This window comes from Mercenaria mercenaria, chromosome 3, assembly GCF_021730395.1.
Source record: "Mercenaria mercenaria strain notata chromosome 3, MADL_Memer_1, whole genome shotgun sequence".
NCBI classification, from domain to species: Eukaryota; Metazoa; Mollusca; class Bivalvia; order Venerida; family Veneridae; genus Mercenaria; species Mercenaria mercenaria.
Window position 1 is genome coordinate 65,781,326 of NC_069363.1, and position 22,016 is coordinate 65,803,341.

Here is a 22,016-nt window from a genome sequence, read left to right on the forward strand (position 1 = left end):
ATAATGCGGAGATTTTTGACCCCCGGGACCACCCCCGAATCGTGGTTGCCTATTATACACGGGTATAGACGATTTTCCAACTTCAAAACAGGTTTTGTTACCGCGATGTTCGCCATTTTGGTAGAGGGAAACTACTCTCTGCGCTAACTGTCACCGCTAAAATCTAAGATTGCCATTACGTTCCGTAAAAGATCGAATGGTTTATTTTTTTTTTTCAAACAAATTTTACTTCATATAAATTTAAAAGTACTTTGATGAAAGAAATATTAATACATCACAAAAATTATGAAACTAATTAAGGATCGAGTATTATCTTTAACCGAGATCAAACTGTGAACAACATAATTGACACGAGGTGACATTGCCGGTAATTACTGGCTATTTGAAAATAACAAAAAGACTATCACACCTTTTATTCTCGGTCTGAATTGAAAAGCTCATGTCATTTTGAAAGATACCATTCCGAAATATTGAATCAGCTGCTATCTAAATCAAAAAGATACAAGTTCATTCGGTTTTAGGGTAAATTTTTATAGTAATAATGTCCATTTTCAAGATCAGTAATTTGTGGACCCCCAAAAATTATTAGGGACCCTTAAATTAGCAGCCATGGGAGTCCATGGACTCCCAAATAAAAAACCCCGAGGGAAAACCCTGCTATATAGTGATAGATGAAAGAGAAAGTAAATATTAGGAAATCATTCAATTTCATGAGCATGAATATCGTGGTTACGGCCAAAACATGACTTTTGTGGGGACTTGAATTCATGGATTTTGACCGTTAATGATTAAATGAATGAAAGTTTTATTTGTTTTTAAGGATTTAAATTTGTGAATTAAGGTAACCATGAAATCCACAAAAAAATTCACTCTATATTGGGCTATTTCAAATAATCTGAAGAAAAAAACAAGTTTTTAAACAGTTTGTAGCTTTTAAATTCATTAATTTACAATTCATCCTGTTGTGTAACCAAGACAGGTAAAGGGAGGTAATGATATTAAGTGTTATCTAGTCTGTAGCCTTTAAATTTATTTATTTCCAATCTATCCTGTTGTGCAGACAAGACAGGTAAATGGAGGTAATAATTTTTTAAGAGATTGCATTCAATTTTGGTTCAACAAAGATTTGTCCATGTACCCCTACTTTAACATACAATATACAATAGATCTTATATTCATATCACTCCTTAGGCAAAGTATGTTCATATTTCAACCCTCATCCACCCCTACCCTCCATCCTCTACATACAAACAATAGGGATTTTCTTCTAATTGTAGGCAATCACCCTATGATTACTGGTCAGAGACAAAATGGTTTTCAGGCAGAATGACTGACCAACATGAACTAAACATACTTCCTCTTCAAAGTGGGGCATTAAATCAAATGACTTTACAACAAAATGATGTTTTTTATTTATTTATTATTTTTTCTATTTGCTGCAGTTTACTTTACTGCTACATCTCAGACACAACTGTTAAAATCATGGCATGAGAATCTTGAAAATTTGTAAAAGCACATCCTTCATAACGGGCTATTAAGAATTCAGATATGAACTGTGTACATTTTAACCTTTAGCATGCTAGATAAATTGTCGTCTGCTGGAAATGTCGTCTGCTAAAATTGTAAAGTTCATTCAATTTGCTCCAAAATTGGAAGAAATATTGTCAGAGTTAGCAAACAGCTTGGAACCTGATCAGATGCCGATTTAATCGGCGTCTGATCTGGTTCCAAGCTGTTTGCAAAGGCTGTTAAATTCGCCTGCAGCAGGCTAAGGGTTAAACAAGACCTGAGTTTAGTGTTTCCTTGAACAGTTAAAAGTTAAATGTTTCTACTAAATAAATACAGGCAGATACTGTGTATGTGTGGATTTTTTTTTTTGGAGTGGAGGGGTGGGGGGGGGCGTGAGGTGGAATAAGACATTGGGGAAATGATGTGATATGACATTATCAAACATGAAGATATTTTTTTTTAAGTTTCCACTATATAAATACTGGGTAAAGTGACCACACACCCTGGTGGCAATGCTTTTTGATGAAACAGAATAATAATGTCTACAATTATCTTCGTAAAGGGTCACCAAAAGAAACATTTATGTAATATTATTAAAGAATTTCTTTAAACTTTATGTACTGACTGAGAATCTAGTTTAAAACGGAAATATGTATATTATATGTAATTTTTTTGCTAATTTTAAAAAAGGTATAATAAGTTATTTATAGTAACAACAAAGAGAAGTTGATCCTAAACAAAATTCTATATAATATAAGTCCACACAAAACTCTTTACCAGGTAGAGATAGGTCAAAATACACCTATAAATTGGATGTAATATGCATGTTGTACCACAAAACAGTGTTCTTGATTTTTCCCTATGGCCAGAAATAAAAGAAAGCTACAATATAAGCTATTTCTAGTAAAACAAAGGGAAGTACAGTCAAACCTGTGACCAAAGACCACTCTTCGGAACAAGCAAAAGTGGTCTTTGTTCACAGGTGGTCTTTATTCATGGGGAAGGGTCACTTCTCAGTTAGCCATTATCATGCTGATAAAAAGTATTTTTACAGGTTCTTGCTTTCTTTATGTTATATGTATTAATTTGGCCAGTGCAAACTTGCAAATTTTCATTCAAGCAGTAATTATTATGTTTGCTATAAAGCGACAGTCGTGAAAATTGGGCGGATTTCAGATATTTTCATGCTGGAACGGTCCAGCTTGGTCATTATTGGGGGGCAAATATGACCCTTGGGAATGAATTAGGCCGGTCGCTGGTCGCAGTCGCCAGGTGGTCGTTATTCACGGCCTTTTCATGAGCATTTTTCTACAGGGGGACCAGAGACCGGTCGTTGTCGACAGGTGGTCGCTATTCACGGGTGGTTGCTAGCACAAGTTTGACTGTAATTCTAAAAACAAAAAGAGTACCTCATGGTGGTGAACATTTGTGCCAAGTTGCATCAAAATCCCTCCATGCATTAAGGAGAAATGTTTCAGACAAAGTCATTCTTGAATTTGACCTTTGACCTCTAAGTGTGACCTTGACCTTAGAATTAGGGGCCTGGTTCTTGCACATGACAAATCAACTTATTATAGGGAACATTAGTGCCAAATAATTTTAAAATCTCTTGATGAATGGCAGAGTTATTGGCCATACAAGAAACAAACCATGTTAACCTTTAACCTCTAAGTGTGACCTTGACTTTATAGCTAGGGGTCTGGGTCTTGTGCATGACACATCTTCTCATTATGAGGAACATTTGTGCAAAGTAAAAAATTTCTAAATCCCATGATAAATGGCAGAGTTATGGACCAGACACGAAACAGATCCTATTACCATTTGTCCTCTAAGTGTGACCTTGACCTTGGAGCTAGGGGTTTGGGTCTTGTACGAGACATGTCGTCTCATTATGGAGAACATTCGTGCCAAGTAATTTCAAAATCCCTTTATGGATGGCAGAGTTATGTACCGGACACGAAGTGTGATGGACACAAGGACGGAGAGACAGAAGGACGCAGCCTTTTTCTATATCCCTCTTATTTTTCTTTGAAAAAGGTGGGGGACAACAAGATTCCTCAATGCATGTCAAAGTTATGGGACAGGCAAGCTCTAAAATGACTTTTGACCCCTAACTGTGACCTCAACCTTTTGAGACAGGAAACATTCGTACCAAATATAAACAAGATTCCTAAATGTATGTCAAAGTCATGGGCCGGACAAGATCTGACATGATCTTTGACCTCTAACTTTGACCTTGACCTTTGAGATAGGAACCTAAGGTTTGCGCACGACACCCTGTAGCACTGAGGTTAACATTCATGCCAAATATAAACAAGATTGCTCCATGCATGTCAAACAAACAGACAAACAAATCCGGATGGATGGACGCACAATGCATGCACATACACCGAACAGCCATTTGGAAACTATGTCTTCCCTGCCGCAAGAGGGCTTTACAAAAAGTTACAATATAAGCTATTTATAGTAACAACAAAGGGAAGTAATTCTAAATTAGGGACCTGGTTCTTGCACATGACACTCCGTCTCAGTATGGTGCAAAGCTGCATCAAAATCCCTCCATGCATGAAGAACAAATGCTCCGGAAAAGTCATTCTTGTATCTGACCTTTGACCTCTGTGACCTTGACCTTAGAGCTATGGGCCTGGATCTTGCGCATGACACATCCTCTCATTATGGGGAACATTTGTACCAAGTAATCCCTGTTAACCTTTGACTTCTAAGTGTGACCTTGACCTTGGAGCTAGGGGTCTGGGTCTTGCACATGACACATTGTCTCAATATGGTAAACATTTATGCAAAGTTATTTCAAAATCCCTTCATGGATGGCAGAATTATGGACCAGACACGAAACAGACCCTGTTAACCTTTGACCTCTAATAGTGACCTTGACCTTGAAGCTAGGGGTCTGGGTTTTGGGTAGGTCATGTCGTCTCATCATTATGGTGAACATTATGCCAAGGTATTTTAAAATCCCTATGGGATGGCAGAGTTATGGCCCGGACACAAAGTGTGATGGATGGAAGGACTGACAGAAGGACGGAGCCTGTTTCTATGTTCCCCTTTTTTATTGAAAAAGATGAGGGAAACAAGACTGCTCCATGCATGTCAAAGTTATGGTCCAGACAAACAAATCCGGACGCATGCACGCACGCTGAACAGCCATTTGTAAAACTATGTCTTTGCTTCTTCAAGTGGGCTTGACAAAAACAGAGTCCTACACATGTAACACATTTTCATTCTAAATCTGTGCACTTTCTACGACATTTCATTTCTTGTATTAAAGCTAGTCTATCTTTAGGCAAAGTTTCAAAATATTGCTTCTGGTCATCTGAATATTTTTGTTCCACTGGAATAATGTCCCTAAATGTCCAATCCTGCCAATGGAAGTTAAACCTCTCCAGCAGTTCTTTCTTACGTTCATATGTCCGTACGATATCTACCGGACTTCTCCGAAGCAAACCAGGATATTTGATATTTTTGAAGATGAGAACTCCTCTAAGTGCAAACCAGCCTCCATATTTTGGATGAATGCTCACACCAAATATTTTCTGGAAAAGAAGAATAAAGGATTATTCTTAAATGTTGCTTTCAGTTCTGATTCAATACAGTTCTGCAGTTTTGTAAAGGCATTTAGTTAAAGTACCAAGGATTCTGTAGATATATATTATATACATTTGTTATCCCTATCTTGTAAGATTCAAAACTACAGCTATAAAACAGTGAAATATTATTTATTTCCTACTTTTTTTTGTCTAACTTTTCCCCCATCTTTTTATAAAACTTGACTGATCAAATATTCATACAGTTTCCCTTCAGCTAAACTTCCTTAACATCAAAACCTAAAACTAAGATTTGTGGTTTGTTCATACCTGTGTAGCTGGCTAACTGCCCAGGGCATACAAAAGGCATGTCAACAAATCAGTTAAAAACATAAATATTTCATTAGGTTTGCCTGGTATGCAACAGGTCAGGTTGACAATCTCATTGCAGTAAGTCAGGTCAGCTTGCATTGAACTGCACTCAGATATGACTGTAAGTCAGGTCAGCTTGCATTGAACTGCACTCAGATATGACTGTAAGTCAGGTCAGCTTGCATTGAACTGCACTCAGATATGACTATACTATTCATTAAGATGTTCTTATAGTCCAGCATATGCTAGTCACTACACAATGCTACATGGCAAATATCTTACTTCTGGGAGTTGCTGTTTAAGGGAAGAAGACTTTTAAATCTATTCTTATATAAGTCTATGTAAAACAAGCAAATTCAATGAATTGGTATCCCCTGCCAAATGGGTTTGTGGTGAGGAATGGCAAAGAAATCATATCTGGCAAGAAGTTAAGGATATTACACTACTAGGAAGCAAATAATTTCATTAGTCAGGATCAATTTAACAGAAAACAAATCTTTAAGTGTACATAATAAATGTATGTTATGTTTTGATCCTGACTAATGAAATTATTTAGAATGGAATATGTTTACTGTAATAAGCTTAGCTTTTAGAATTATATGGTGTTATTTGAAATGTGAGCTTGAAGTGTAACTAGAACAAAATATTGTATTAGAGTAGTTTGGCACCAACTGTTGCTGTTTAACATGTACATCTGAACTTGAATGTACAAAGAACAGATGTCCTTTAAAGAGAGCACAATCAAGCATGAAATCTTGAACGTGGTTGGTGGTGGGGCTGAGAGGTGGATGGGTGGGTGGGTGTGGTTACAACTTCACATGCTGATAAATATTCATGGAAGGTTTAAAAAATTCAAACAAAAAGTATGAAAAAAAATGTTTTTCTTTTTTTTGGGGGGGGGGGGGGGGGGGGGGGGGGGGGGGTGAATGGGTGAAGGTACAAAACTTCACATGTTAATAATGAATACTGATGGAAAATAAAAAAAATGAAAAGAATACAAAAAGTATGAAAAAAAAAAGTTTTTCTTTTTTTGTTTTGGTGTGGGGGTGAGGGGTGTGAATGGGTGAAGGTACAAAACTTCACATGCTGATAATGATTACTGATGGAAAATAAAAAATGAAAAAAAAATTGTTGGGGGGTGTGGGGGTGAGGGATGATGCATGATCGGGGTGGTGGGGTTGACTGGGTGGAGGAGCAAGGTGGGGGAAGGGTACAACTTTGCATGACAAATATTCATGAATGAAACGTTTGAAAAAAATTTTTTAAAAGGAATAGAATTTTTTATTTTTTAAGGATGGTCACCTAAGGAATATTACTGCCATGTCTGATTGAAATTCGGTTGGCATTGGAGATGTTCTTTAAAGGAATTGTGGACCACAATAGACAGCCAGACACTGTTACCTACAGACAGACATCCAACAATCCTAAAATCTCATCATGTGCAGTGTGTGCCCAGGTGCACTACAGAGTTATGAATACTACACAGAAATATTTCCATATGTAAAACATGCTACATAGCTAAAATTATTGTTCCAATTTGGGATAGGATTTTTTGCACATCTTTTTTTAATATCAGTCAAAAACTAGAGGTGCTTTTGAGAAAAGCGCATGTCTCCAACAACTGCCTAATCATCTGAACAGTAAGTCTGTCTTTGTATACTGTTTGTGGCCTATTGGTATTCACATGTTGGAGTAACCGGTCTACAATGCTGTGTCCGTGTACAATGCTGTTCGACGGTAGCTGAGTGGAGTAACCGTCTACAATGCTGCGCCAGTGGTTGTTGGTAATTATGTTCAAGGGCCATAATTCTGAAGTGTCTTAGCCAATTTGGCTAATTATCGCACTTGGCAGAGGTCTTTGTTCAAGTTTGGTGAAGATCAGATGAGAAATGTTAGACTTAGAGTGTGGACAAGCTTTGTGACGGTAGCTGAGTGGAGAAACCATCTACAATGCTGCGCCGGTGATTGTTTGTAATTATGTTCCAGGGCCATAATTCATTAGTGTCTTGGCTGATTTGGCTAGTTATCGAACCTGGCCGAGGCCTTATGGTCAAACACATTTTGTTCAAGTTTGGTGAAAATCGGATAAGAAATTTTTGACTTAGAGTGCGGACAAGCTTTGTGACAGACAGACAGACACATAGACAAGAGTAAATCAACATGTCTCCCACACCACTGTGTGGTGGGAGACATAAATATAGTGGGTTGACATTACACCAACAAATAACCATGTTTTAACAGTATTAAACTATGGGAAGTAACATATTCTTCAGAACAACTTATGGAGTGCATAGTTGTCTACTTATTCTGTGCACCTAATAATGGATTCATGTGTAAATTAAGTGTACAAGTCATGTAACATTTCAGTTCTGAAGCATCTTTCATATAAAACAGAAGATCAAATGTTGAAGCACTTTTTCTCAGCACCTGTCTGATGCCAAATAATGTCAAGATGATGGAAATATTGCCTTGTTTAAATGAGAATTTGCATGTTCTTTTTTCACATTAGAATAAAGTCTAAAATTTAATTACTGTTTTTTCATCCCATGGGTCTGGCTGTACATCTTTTCTCTGGTAGTAGTATGCTGCCCCAGACACATGACCTGCTGTCTGAACGAGGATTTTAGGTCGTCGACTTGGTAACAATTCAAAGTCATGCATGGCTTCTATGTCGCAATCACAGAATTCCTATAATATTCAAACCCGATACGTTTATATAATTCCTTTGAGGCGTAATTGACCTACAGATGGTCGAAGACCACCTTTCTAAAATTCAAATATGAAGGAGATTCACAATCAGACTTAATTCATACGTATCTGCATTGTTGTTTAAGGAGGACGGCTGTCAAGTGGCTAAACACTTCAACTATCAATCAAAATGAGGCGGGTTCGATTCCTAGCCTGGGCACTAGAACTTCAAAAATGCTGTTTGCAGTATTTTCCATAGTACTTTTTACAACTCCTGGGTACCAGGAAGGCAGCATGTTAAAGAAACAGATTGTCTCTTCAAGAAGAGGTAGACTATACTAGCTGGCCATGTCTGTATCTACAATATCTCTCGTTATGTTTTGAGAGCATTCTACCACAGTCTCCATCTGGTCAGATGACTCAGTATTCTGTACTGTCAGAGGATAAAGTTCACACCCTGAGCAGCAGCAATGGTGTGTAAGTATCTATGAACCTGTTTATCATGAAATTGGTGCTTTACAAATTTGGCATAATAAATATTGTATATCAAATAAATATGTATGTAAACTGTAAAAACTATGTTCTTGCAACAACGAAAAATTGAAATGAAAGAATATGCTATGCTTGTCAAAATTCATTTTTATTTACAATAGATGTAGAAAAACAAGCAGTATTCTAGGCTGTCCACGGAAATTGTGTTATCATCATAGCTTTCCAGACTCACACTGGCCATAGCTTTATCAGATCAAGTGGTTCCAACGTTGTTTGAGCGGTGAATTTTACGCCGATCAGATGGAGAAATATGGCTGATACTACAAATTTCCGGAATTATAAGTATGATTTAAAGGAATTTTTACCCGTTAAATAACAAATCAAATGAAAACGATGGGTGCACCTGGAGCGCAAATGTGTCTATATTTTAGCACATGTGTCTATTTAGCTGAGATTTGTGCCGTTTATTCAAACACTTCTGTACAATCCGGTGGGGGAAGGAAATTTTTGACAGTTTTTTACAATATCGTCTCAAATATAGTGTTTATCGGGAGCAAGTAACTGTTAAAACATTTCTTATGTAAAGGGCTACCTCTTAAAACAAAGCGTGTGCATTTTTATAGAATTATTCAGGGTTGTTTCTGAACAATCGGCTGAAAACCTAATGCATATTATCCGTCTTAAAAACAGTCATTATTTTCAAAGCCTAACAATGAATAAATTAATTTGGAGAGTTTTATATCATCATAATGATCCCGCCATTTCTAATATATTGTACTTTTATAGTTTTATGCTCGCTTAACATTTAACATATTTTTGCGGACATTGTCAAAATACATCAACACATAAACATAAAGCAAGGATGAGCATCGAACAATATCATTAAGTAAATAATAGTAATAGTAAAAACAAGAACCAGCTCACGGATATCTATCTCCTCCACGAATGGTACTGAACTGCATACCAAAGCGGGTTGGCTCTTTAAATCAGTATAGTTACAGTTGGTTACTTTTAGTCCCTAAAAACCAATACATTGCGATTTCATTACTGATTTGTTGTGCATTTAAGCTGTTCATACAAAATAAATAAAGTGGTCCATGATAAAAGTATTGATCAGTTGTTTGTGTATATTTTCATTCATATTCCTGGTGGAACGTTCATTTATTTTCAGAGAGATAAATCACAGAGACCGTTAAAATTGGTCAGGGAAAAGGCAAGATTTTATTTGTCCTCCATAAAACAGAAACGATGCAATAAAACTCTATGGTCGCCGTTTAAAAATGAAAATACAAATGAAATGCAGACACCAATGAAAAAAAATTTTGTTGGAGACAGTTAAATAGTAAAACTGTAACACGTCTCTCTTAGTATTGCTAGTCCGTTTATTTTCTTTCATTGGTGTCTGTATTTCATTTGTACATTTATACATTGATACCACACCCATTAAAATCCGTTCACTTTAGCTGTGTCTATCGCTCACTAAACATTGCCTACTCGTGTATACTAATACAAAAATGTTGGAAGAAGGTCAGCGTACGCCGTTGAAATACGGTCCTATATTAAGAATCGTTGTATTCTTGGCATAGGGTGTAAAGACATTTTTGATGAAATATGTTCTGTTAATGGGCATAATGAAATATCTTTTTCGACAGTTATTCGTTGGTTTAAGAAATTCAAATGTGGATTAGTTTCAACAGATATACACCACATGGCCGTCGACCGAAAACAGCAAGTCTGCCAAGATGGTTGCTAGAGTGAAAGAAATAGTTGCTACTGATGCAAGATACACCGCTAGGCAAATAGCTAGTATGGTTGGCATCTCATAAGAGCAGCTCGTACAATTCTGAAACGTAATTTGAAAATGAGAAAGATCTGTGCTAGATGGATTCCCCATCTGTTGACAGATAAGCAGAAAAAGGCATGTGTGCAATGCGCAAACTTGTTGCTTAAACAGTTTCCAGATTACAATGCACGATCTTTCGCAAATGTTGTCACTGGTGACGAGATATGGGTTCACCTTTTTGAGCCCAAACTAAAGATTCGGAACAAAATATGGGCAACAAAGTCTGGCAAAAGACCATGCATTACAAAGCGGACCATGAGTGTCAAGAAGGTAATGTATGCCATATTCTTCACAACTCAGGGTCCTGCCATTCAGGTTGCTGTACCTAAAGGCAAATCCGTAAATTCGAAGTTTAATAAGACTAAAGATCATACAACAATTCTTAATATAGGACCGTATTTCAACGGCGTACGCTGACCTTCTTCCAACCATTTTTGTATTAGTATACATGAGTAGGCAATGTTTAGCGAGCGATAGACACAGTTAAAGTGAACGGATTTTAATGGGTATGGTATCAATGTATAAATGTACAAATGAAATACAGACAGCAATGAAAGAAAATAAACGGACTAGAAATATTCGCCTGACCTTGCCCCGTGTGACTTCTTTTTGTTCCCAAGGCTTCTGGTCGAAACTTTGAGCAGCGCAAACACCTCGGTTCTGCAATATTCCAGTGTCTTCATAGTATACCTAGAAAATACTACAAAAAAGGTTTCAAGGATTGGATTAGAAGACTGAAAATTTGCAAATCAGTTGGAGGTGAATACTTCGAGGGGACCAAATAAAATTTTCATTGAAATCTATCAAGGATACATTTTTATGTGCTCAGATGCATTCATATTTGAACAATCCTCATAAAGAGTCAACCCGCTTTTGACATGCTGTTCAGTACCATTCGTGGAGGAGATAAATGTCCTTGAACTGGTTCTTGTTTTTACGAACTATTACTATTATTTACTTAATGATATTGTTCGATGTTCACCCTTGCTTTATGTTTTTGTGTTGATGTTTTTGACAATGTCCGCAAAAATATGTTAAATGTTAAGCGAACATAAAAATGTATTATATATATTTAGTACAAGATATTAGAAATGGCGGGATCATTATAATGATATAAAACTATCTAAATTTATTCATTATTAGGCTTTAATGATTGTTTTTTAGACGGATAAGACTTCGCAGGTAAGACACAGAACGGTATCCACTTGATTGCGTTGCATAGCGACCCACTCGAAACGGCGTTGCATTAGGTTTTCAGCCGATTGTTCAGAAACAACCCTGAATAATTCTATGAAAATACACACACTTTGTTTTAAGAGGTAGCCCTTTACATAAAAAGTGTTTTAACAGTTACTTGCTCCCGATAAACACTATATTTGAGGCGATATTGTCAAAAACTGTCAAAAGTTTCCTTCCCCCGCCGGATTGTACAGAAGTGTTTGAATAAACGGCACAAATCTCAGCTAAATAGACACATGTGCTAAAATATAGACACATTTGCGCTCCAGGTGCACCCATCGTTTTCATTTGATTCGTTATTTAACGGGTAGAAATTCCTTTAAATCATACTTACAATACCGGAAATTTGTAGTATCGGCCATATTTCTCCACCTGATCGGCGTAAAATTCACCGCTCAAACAACGTTGGAACCACTTGATCTGATAAAGCTATGGCCAGTGTGAGACTGTCCATGGAAAATGTACTATTATCATAGCTTTTCAAACTGACCAGGAAAATGTATTATCATCACAGCTTTCCAGTCTGTCCATGAAAAATGTACTATCATCATAGCTTTCCAGTCTGTCTACAGAGAATGTGTTATCATCATAGCTTTTTCCAGTCTGTCTACAGAAAATCTGTAATCATTATAGCTTTTTCCAGTCTGTATACAGAAAATGTGTTATCATCATAGCTTTTTCCAGTCTGTCTACAGAAAATGTGCTATCATCATAGCTTTCCAGTCTGTATACAGAAAATGTATTATCATCATAGCTTTCCAGTCTGTCTACAGAAAATGTGTTATCATCATAGCTTTCCAGTCTGTCTACAGAAAATGTGTTATCATCATAGCTTTCCAGTCTGTATACAGAAAATGTGCTATCATCATAGCTTTCCAGTCTGTCTAAAGAAAATGTGTTATCATCATAGCTTTCCAGTCTGTCCATAGAAAATGTGTTATCATCATAGCTTTATAGGACCTCCATGGAAAATATGCTATTTTTTTAATTATCATTTTATCCTTAACTACCCTGTGTTTTATTACCTTTTTAATATTATTGAAATGTTCTGCAACACAGTGGTCGAGCATATCTCCAGTACTGGGACATTCTGTTCTCAGGATGTAAGGGAGAAGACTCTTGTCAAACATGTCTGGTGTACTAATTATCAAGATTGCCATTGTATCATCTTCATAAGGAAGCTTGAAATTGTCCCCAACTTGTTCATTATACCAACCAATCTGAAAAAAAAAACATACATGTAATTCATTTTATGTTATAACTATTTAAATAAACCGCTTTATAACTATTTACTCACTATTGTCTTTTGAATAGATTATCTGTACAACACTTGTTCTGTAGTCAAGTATTTACGATCATATATTTGATTATACAATTATATATATTATACAATGCTGATGTGTAGAAAGTGGCTTAAGGTATAAGACCCACAGTAGAGTACCTCTGTTTGAAGAGTTTTCAATTCCTACCATAAATCTACTTTGAGTTAAATTTTTGAGAAGGCATAGGTTCAAGCCCCACTGGGACTTAATTTTTTGTGGATTTTTTTTTCATTTGATTAGCAATTTCTTGCTGTTCAAAGTGAATTTACCTCTGAAACAGACGGGGGCAGAGTAAAACATCTCTAAAAATACTGAGTTACGTGCGGTAATAGAAATTCTCTATTTTTTCTTAACTCTTTAAATTACATATTGTGGATTAAATGTAGGTAGGTTTTACTTCTGCCGCAAGGTTATTTTTGAATGAAGAGAAACAAAATATTTAAATTTAAAACAGTCCCACAGGCCTCGACCTAATTTTTCAATGTTGAAGTTAGAATTCTGTCTCATTCAATCTGTTTACTTGAGTAGATTTAGGCCTGATAGTATATTTAATTTAGGGTATTTTCAAAATGAAAGCAAATAGCGTGACTTTGTTAGAGAAAGTAAATTTTTCAGAGAATGTATGGTGTGACATTGAAGTATCCACTGGTAACTCTTTCCTTACCTGTATAATTTACAGGAGTCCAGCTTCTACACAAGAGAATAATCTTAAGTTAATTGAATTGATAAAGGAATACAGTAAACCTCACTTATAAGGAACTCGGATATAAGGAACACTCGGTTATAAGGAACAGTTTTCAATTCCCTGATCTAATTCCTTCTTTATTCAATGTAAAATTCCTCGGTTATAGGGAACTCGGTTATAAGGAACACTTTTTCCAGTCCCAAATTAAGAAATTCAATGGAAAACACCTCGGTTATAACAAACAGACATAAAGAATAAAATAATTGAAAACCGGAAATAAACAGCAGAATCGCTGATGACGTCAGAGTAATGCCAGCACTTTCCCGCACTTACTCATGCACATGAATAAACATACAGTAGACTTATATTTACTCAAAATTATGTACTAGAACTACATGTATTAAGGTATTTCATGTTAACAATAGTGAACGAAAATCAGTGATCAGTCACGGTCACGGTCATACTATCCTAAACAAGAGGACCATGATGGTCCTGAATCGCTCACCTGTCCCAACATGATCAGTTTTGAACTACGAATGACATCGTTGTTTCTATTATTTGACATAGTGACCTAGTTTTTCAGTTCATGTGACCCAGTTTTAAACTTTACTTAGATATCATCAAGATAAAAATTCTGGCCAATTTTCATGAAGATCCATTGAAAAATATGGCCTCCAGAGAGGTCACAAAGTTTTTCTATTTTTAGACCTACTGACATAGTTTTCGACCGCAGCTGACCCAGGGTTCTCACTAGCAATTTCAAGTTGCAGTCCTGGGACTCCCAAAGCTGAAAAAGTTGCAGTCCCAACTAGACTGATGGACAGACTTAAACGTTTCGTCAAAACGCTGACCTCTATTGTACTTTAAAATTAAGTATAGACGGACAACAGACATTTAGTAATCACAATTCTTCACCCAAACTTTGTTAAGGTGAGATAAAAAGGTAAAGACTGAATAGGTGAAAAATATAACACTTTTATTTTAATACTTATTAACAGCATAGTATCACTGTAACCAAGTCACAAACATTTACATTCTTCTATTGAACATTTCACAAAATTTTAATACTTATTAACAGCATAGTATCACTGTAACCAAGTTACATTCTTCTATTGAACATTTCACAAATTTTTGTTCCACTTGCAAAAGTGTCAAAGTCTTTAACAGAGGGACCTTCCAGTCTGATTCTCATTAATGTCATACAAATGTAATACTTTATTTTAATACTTATCAGGAGCATTGGTATGAAATATAAAAATTCACAATATGATCATTTTTGCATATATACACAACATATTGTAGTATAGAAACATAATGCTTCATCAATAACATCTGTTATACATTGTAGCACTGTACATATAACTAAGTCACAAACATTTACTTTCTTCTATTGCGCATTGCACAAAACTTTGTTACACTTGCAGTGGGGTCAAAGTCTTTGACAGAGGGACCTTCCTGTTTGATTCTCATTAACTTTACAACAGTTTCATGTGCTAACCTGGAGCGTCCTTTAGTTTTAATGTGATTGTGCACACTAAACCCCCTCTCACAGGCAACTGAGGTCACAGGAGACACAAGCAGTATTTTGGCCAATTTAGCAAAGTCAGGGTAGAGTTCAGAGTAGTTTTTAATTATGTGTACACACCCTTCCTGCAGATTTTTGTTAAGGTTTTTTAGAATAATTTTCAGGTCAAGATAATTGTCTCGGGCTCTGTTGCCATTGATAACGCTTTCCCCATATACTTCTATTAGTTTCTCTAGTTCATTCTCTCCATAAGACTCTAAGGCTGTCACTGCCTTTGGCACTTTCTGGGGATTAAGTACAGTGTCCAGTTGTTTTAATGTAGCCATTGACTCTGGTTCAAATCTGTCAGTTAGGTTATCACACAGTTTGCCTAAGTAAGTACCTGCACTATTCTGAAACCCAATGCGTAATGTTTCCCTGTCAGTTAATTTCACACCTCTGTACATTCCATTTTCAATGTTCTTATATGTCTTATCAAGCTCAGGACCATTCACTCTTTTCATTTTACTTAGCTTTGCCTGTGTTAATTCAACCTGTGTATTAACAACTTCAATGTCCACACTATCGCCTTGAAGCAGGGTACTCAACCTACTTATGACCGTTAGCACATCTTTCAGAAAACCTGTCACAAGCACAAAGTTCACAGATCTAAGTTTGTTCAGTAGCCCTTTTGCCTCAGCATTGCCTTCAGCTGCCTCATGTTCCAGGGTCTGGTACAGTGCAGGGTACACTTCGTAGATAGCATCCACAGCTTTCCCCAGGGACAACCATCGGAAGCTTGCTGGTTCTTTCAGTGTGACGAATTTGTGATTGTCATCCTCTAACACTGACATGAGTGTTCTCAATTTATTGTATCTCACCGCAGATAAACTGAAATGTTTGTAGACTGACTTAACTGTGGTCTGGTACTCATCCAACATAGGCACATCTCTGCAAGCCTGACCTGCAGCCAGCGCCAGGCGATGGGCAACACAGTGGATCTGTATCAGCAGTGGTGCAAGCTCCTTTAACTTTACACCCACACCCCCCTTCCTTCCAGTCATGACACTAGCACCGTCACTTGCAAGGGTTACCACTTTATCCAAAGGAATGTTCTTCTTTGTGAAAAGTTCATTCACAGCTGTCACAATTGTATCCGCTTTCCCATTTTCAACATTGATACAATCCAGAAACTGAACTTTTGGCATATTATCACAAGATAAACACTTCACATACACATTTAACTTTTTATGAACAGTTATGTCTGTACTTTCATCAAGATTTAAACCTATATACTCAGACTGCTGTAGATTCTGTGTGAGATAATCATCCAATGTAGAATCAATCGCATCTATCAGTTCCATTTTTGCTTCCTCACTGGTATACAGTTTCTTCGGGTTCTGAAGACCTGGACAATTGTTTTTCACCTGGAAGATAAAAACAGAACACATGTATAAAAATTAGATGACTAACTAAATTTGACATTTTTTTTAAATTTTCCCTATCCTTCCTAAGGAACTGTATCAATAATGGATCACTTGCTAAAACAAACTTTTTTATTTTCCTTTCCTTTACAACTTGCGAGATGTCTCAATTAAACTAACATGTGAATGGCTATTAGCAGGGCTCGGACAGTTATTTCAGTCTTACCATTCTGATATGTCAGATTAACCCAGTATGCATTGCACATTGTAGTATAGATTATAATGTACCAGTATATTATTATGATAATATAGTGCATCTGAATGTGAAGTCATTTAGGCATTAATCAAACTCCTTACCTGAAGTTCTATTACTTTGTCATACTGGTTGATAGCAACACCCTGTTTTGCGACATAGAACATGGTGTTGATTTGTGCCTGGATAGAGTCGTCCTCAACAATACGGTCTTGTTGTTCGATGGCTTCTACCACCTTCTGTACGGTAATATTCTGGCTTTTGGAGTCTCTTGCCTGAGCTGCGAAGAGATGGTCTTTAGATATCTCATGCCTACTGAATGTGGAACTCTGGAATAAAATACAATGAATTTTAAAGATATTGCATATTACAGAATAAATAACCTTCAAAATCTAAGAATGCAGGGACAAAAGATATACACACTCTGCTTTATTAAAAATGATGTCCATCTGACAGACATCAGGACTACAGGTATATGCTGAAAACATCTTACATAGCATCTTATATAAGAAATACACCTTGTACTTTTATGTACACATAAAAACTTTGTTGATTTTACATTACAAATTTGGGAAAAGTGATGAAATTCTGTTTCAAAAGCTTATTTAATGATTACTGCATGTAGGTGATCTATAACAAAAAATTAAACAGCAATATATTGCATGTAGGTGATCTATTACAAAAAATTAAACAGCAAGAGAAATTATTTAAAATTCTAGATCTATATATAATAGTACCTGCAGATTTGGTGTTCCATTAGTCGCCATTGAATTGTTTCGTTTGGCAGCCTTGCACCATGAACAGATAGCACTTATATCTCCATTTTCATTTTCATTTTTCACTATCCATGGAAATGTCCTATTCCAATCACGATTCCACGTATTCCTAATTTTTTTAGGTTTTGGCGTTTCAGTTTCACTACAGTTACTATTGTCACTATTGATTGTTACATTGCTATCCGAGTCCGAGGAATTACTTTCATTGTCTCTTTTTCGTTTTACTCCGACACTTAACGATGTTTGCTGACCAGGCATTGTTACAAAATTTGATACTAACTCTTCGAAATTTTGCAGAGAAATAATCACGGTAAGACCACATCGACAGCATCTTAAAATTACTCGGACATTCATAATTAAGACTAATTATCGCTCTCTTTAAAAGTTCTTTAATTCTGCCTGGTAAATAATACGTGAGAAAACAATCGGGGTTACTTCAAACACTTCGTAATCCGTTGTTTTACAATCAGAAGTTGTCACCTATGCAAACACGCCGACAATCACATGTAATTGTGTTGATCATACATATGCCGCCTGTCTTGCGGTATAGTGGAAACGGGTAACGCTGATTGGCTATACGCGGCTATCGATGACAAGCGAGTAACTCCGCCCACATAATTTGCTCTCGAGTCAAACCTTGTGTATTCGCAGGTTTACGTAATCAATTAATTTTCATTGCGTCTCACTGCAGAAACGTGCGTCCGGGGACTCCCAAGCTGCAATAAACACGCGTATACCGGGACCAATTATGCGTACAGGGACGCCGATTTCGGCGTTTCCGAGAACCCTGTGACCCAGTTTCGAACTTGATCTAGATATCATTAAGATGAACATTCAAACCAACTTTCAGTACAGTACTATTTTTCTTCAAGATGATATTCACGATAGTACTGGATTTTCAGTGCTGTCAACAGAAAACGCGAGGAATTCTGCAACTGTCAAAAAATTTGCTCCATTTACAAATTCTTTCGACTACGTCAGCTATGGCTGCCGGCTTCGTATGGTTCCCATGTACACTACGTGGTGTTTATTTATTGTACGAAGCCGGAAGCCACAGCTTACGTAGTCGAAAGATTTTGTAAATGGAGCAAATTTTTTCATAATTGTAATATTCCTCGCGTATTTTGTTGACAGCAGTGAAGATCAAGTAATATCATGAACATCATCGTGAAGAAAAATATGTATTGTATTAAAGAACATCAAAATTCTATGGGAAAGTTGCATAAATTGTAAACATGAGATGATTTTTCGAGGTGGGTGTAAAGGTATTTCTGGTGAACATTCCCATATATCTTGTGTATTTTTAAGCTAGTGAGAGACATTATATTTTACAAAATTAGTTCAAATAAATCTAATATTGTTTGTGTGATTAGAGTCTGGGTCTGGATATACAATGATGATGATTAAAAAGTATACAGGTGCGTAGTAGTTTGGGCTGGAGGGAGTAGAGGTTCCAGGCCCAAAGTGTCTGTGGTCAAAACTAACCCAGTTTTCAGCAAATATCTTTAAAACTTCCAAGTTGTCATTTCGAATGGAACATTTCACAGACTAGGTATTTATATATTATTTACAAACCTTAAACTCATGTGCTTCAAATCCGTACGGACACAAGTGTGTTTTGACTTTTTGTGCAATTTCTGAAGGTGACATGTCCAGTCAGTTAAAGGCTTAACATTTTGTAAACAAACGTCTGAATGACTAAGGTATTGAATAAAGTCCGTTTAACACGTTAAATGCTGTACAAATAAACGAGAAATATCTTTAAAAATGATGGTCGGCGAATTGTAATAAGGAAAGAAGTTTATGAATTTTTCATCTAACATTTATCTTTCATCTAACATTTTTCAAATTGCAAAACTAAACACCGCACTTTAACAATTTAAATGGTTCTCTTTTAATTTTTCGCAAAGGTTTCGTAGGGTTGCAATTTTGTTACGTTTATCCTTAGACGAATAATTACAGCAGTAGTTTGATGAAGATTCATGAAGCGGTTCATGAGAAGAGGTCATTAAACGTGTTTATATTTTTAGCTAAATTGGTCCCTATCCCCATTTGTAACAAAATAGCAGGAGACCTTACGATATTGTTACACATCGGGTTTGATAAAAATCCAAATAATTACATTTTAGTGGTTAATGCGAAGAAGGGCATATCTACTTTTAGCTATAGTGGTCCCTAATAGGGCCCTAGTTCCTATATAAATAAATTTGGAAGAGGACCTTATAATGATGCTCCAGACCAAGTATGACAAAGATCCACCGGCAAGCTGTTCATGAGACGCTGTATAAAGGCATTTCTAGTTTTAGCTCTAGCAGCCCCTAAAAGGGGTCAACTGTCCCAGCTGAACAAAGCTGGCTGCGGGCCTAATAAAGATGCTACAAATCAAGTTTGATTAGAATACATGAGAAAAAATCAATTAAAGGATTTTTTTATTTATTATTTTTATTTATTTCTAAAATAGGCCAACTGATCCCGCGTTAACAAATGCATATTCGCTATTCATGAATATTTGGACAATGACGTCACACCTATAAAAAAAAGTGAAGGTCAAGCAAAACATACAATTGTAATTATTTCAATATTTCTGTTTCATAAGCAAAGTTTGACCGTAGTCATATCACATAGATAAACTGTATGCAGCGTACCTTCATTTCAGTGTAATGAGATTCAGTCATTTTTATATAGCATATATATAATAAAACAGATTTCAATATTTGCATACCATACTAAAGAAAAATAGCGTAGCACAATCAACAGAGTGAAAGAAATTGACACTCTCGTCCAATCAGGCAGAGTGTTGCATAAATCTTCCATTTTGATAAATTATCTATAATGCGTTATCAAGAAGTTTGATTTGCAAACTGAAGTCACGTGGCATAGGTAACGAAAACGAATTTAGACAGCGTCGCCGAAAAAAAGCAGGACGTAATATGGAATGGATGTCTTTCCGTCAATTCGTCAACATTTTCCATTTCTGGACTGTAAGTCACAAACTAGAAGATGTTTTAGTAGAAAAACGTATGTCTCCCCCAAAACATAGTAATAATAGGCAAGAACTTAGATGGAGCGAAAATCAAAGAGACACTGATGGTTGGCTTAGTGACTGAAATGCAATAGGGATCATCTACTTCGAATGTCCAATCATCTTAGAAGTTCTGGGTCAAGTTGTTCTCAAGTTATAGATTGAAAACAGTTTTCCATGTTCTGTCCCCAGTGACCTTGACATTTGATCGAGTAAAAATCAATAGGGGTCATCTACTCTGTATGTCCAATCATCCTGCAAAGTTTCAACACCGGGCCAAGTGGTTCTCAAGTTATTGATCAGAAACAGCTTTCCATGTTCAGGCCCCTGTGATCTTGACCTTTGATGGAGTGACCCTTGATGGAGTGACCCCAAATATACAGGTCATCTACTCTGCAAGTCCTATCACCCTATGAAGTTTGAAGGTTCTGGGTCAAATGGTTGTCAAATAATTGGTCAAAAACAATTTTCCATGTTATGGCTCCTGTTACCTTGACCTTTGATTGAGTGACACCAAATTCTATTGGGGTCATCTACTCTTCAAGTCCAATCGTCCAATGATGTTTCAACATTCTGGGTCAAGTGGTTCATGCCCCTGTGACCTTGACCTGTGATGGAGTGACCCCAAAATCAATAGGGGTCATCTATTCTGCATGTTCAATCATCCTATGAAGTTTCAACATTCTAGGTCATGTGGTTCTTAAGTAATTGATATGAAACAATTTTTCATGTTATGGTTCCTCTGACCTTGACCTTTGATCGAGTGACCCCAAAATCAACAGGGGGCATCTGTTCTGCATGTTTGGTCATGCTACAAAGTTCCGACATTCTGGGTGGTTCTCATGTTATTGATCGGAAACAGTTTTGTTCAGGCGCCTGTGACTTGACATTAGATGGAGTGACCCTAAAATCAATAGGGATCATCTACACTACATGTCCAGTCATCCTACAAAAATTTTAGGTTCTGGGTGACATCAAATGGTTCTCCAGTTATTGATCGGAAATGAAGTGTAACAGATTCTGGCCCCTGTAACCTTGACCTTTAATAGAGTAACCCCAAAATCTATAGGGGTCATCTATTCTGCATGTCCAGTCATCCTACAAAGTTTAAACATTCTGGGTCAAGTGGTTGTTTAGTTATTGATTGGAAACGGTTTTCCATGTTCAGGCCCCTGTGACCTTTGATGGAGTGACCCCAAAAACAATAAGGGACATATTTTCCATAATGATAAACCATACCACCCTATGAAGCTTAAAGGTTATATGTCAAATGGTTCTCCAGTTACTGATCAGACATGAAGTGTGACAGACGGATGGATCGACGGACAGACAGGGCAAGAATAAT

The 22,016-nt window shown here is 36.6% G+C and overlaps 2 protein-coding genes across 2 annotated transcripts; both read right to left on the reverse strand.

The window, feature by feature from the left end:
* Nucleotides 1-1,403: 1,403 nt before the first annotated feature.
* On the reverse strand, nucleotides 1,404-19,334 carry LOC128555694 (cyanocobalamin reductase / alkylcobalamin dealkylase-like). The gene is made up of 4 exons (XM_053538811.1): nucleotides 19,225-19,334; nucleotides 12,711-12,905; nucleotides 7,956-8,111; nucleotides 1,404-5,060 (listed from the first exon to the last, which is right to left on the reverse strand). Exons 1-4 carry the CDS (start codon nucleotides 19,297-19,299, stop codon nucleotides 4,746-4,748), a joined length of 741 nt encoding a protein of 246 aa, XP_053394786.1. The 5' UTR covers nucleotides 19,300-19,334; the 3' UTR covers nucleotides 1,404-4,745.
* Nucleotides 14,539-18,437, reverse strand: LOC128555693 (zinc finger protein 862-like). The gene is made up of 3 exons (XM_053538810.1): nucleotides 17,611-18,437; nucleotides 16,978-17,202; nucleotides 14,539-16,623 (listed from the first exon to the last, which is right to left on the reverse strand). The coding sequence occupies exons 1-3, from the start codon at nucleotides 18,001-18,003 to the stop codon at nucleotides 15,070-15,072; spliced, it is 2,172 nt and encodes a 723-aa protein (XP_053394785.1). The 5' UTR covers nucleotides 18,004-18,437; the 3' UTR covers nucleotides 14,539-15,069.
* Nucleotides 19,335-22,016: the final 2,682 nt, after the last annotated feature.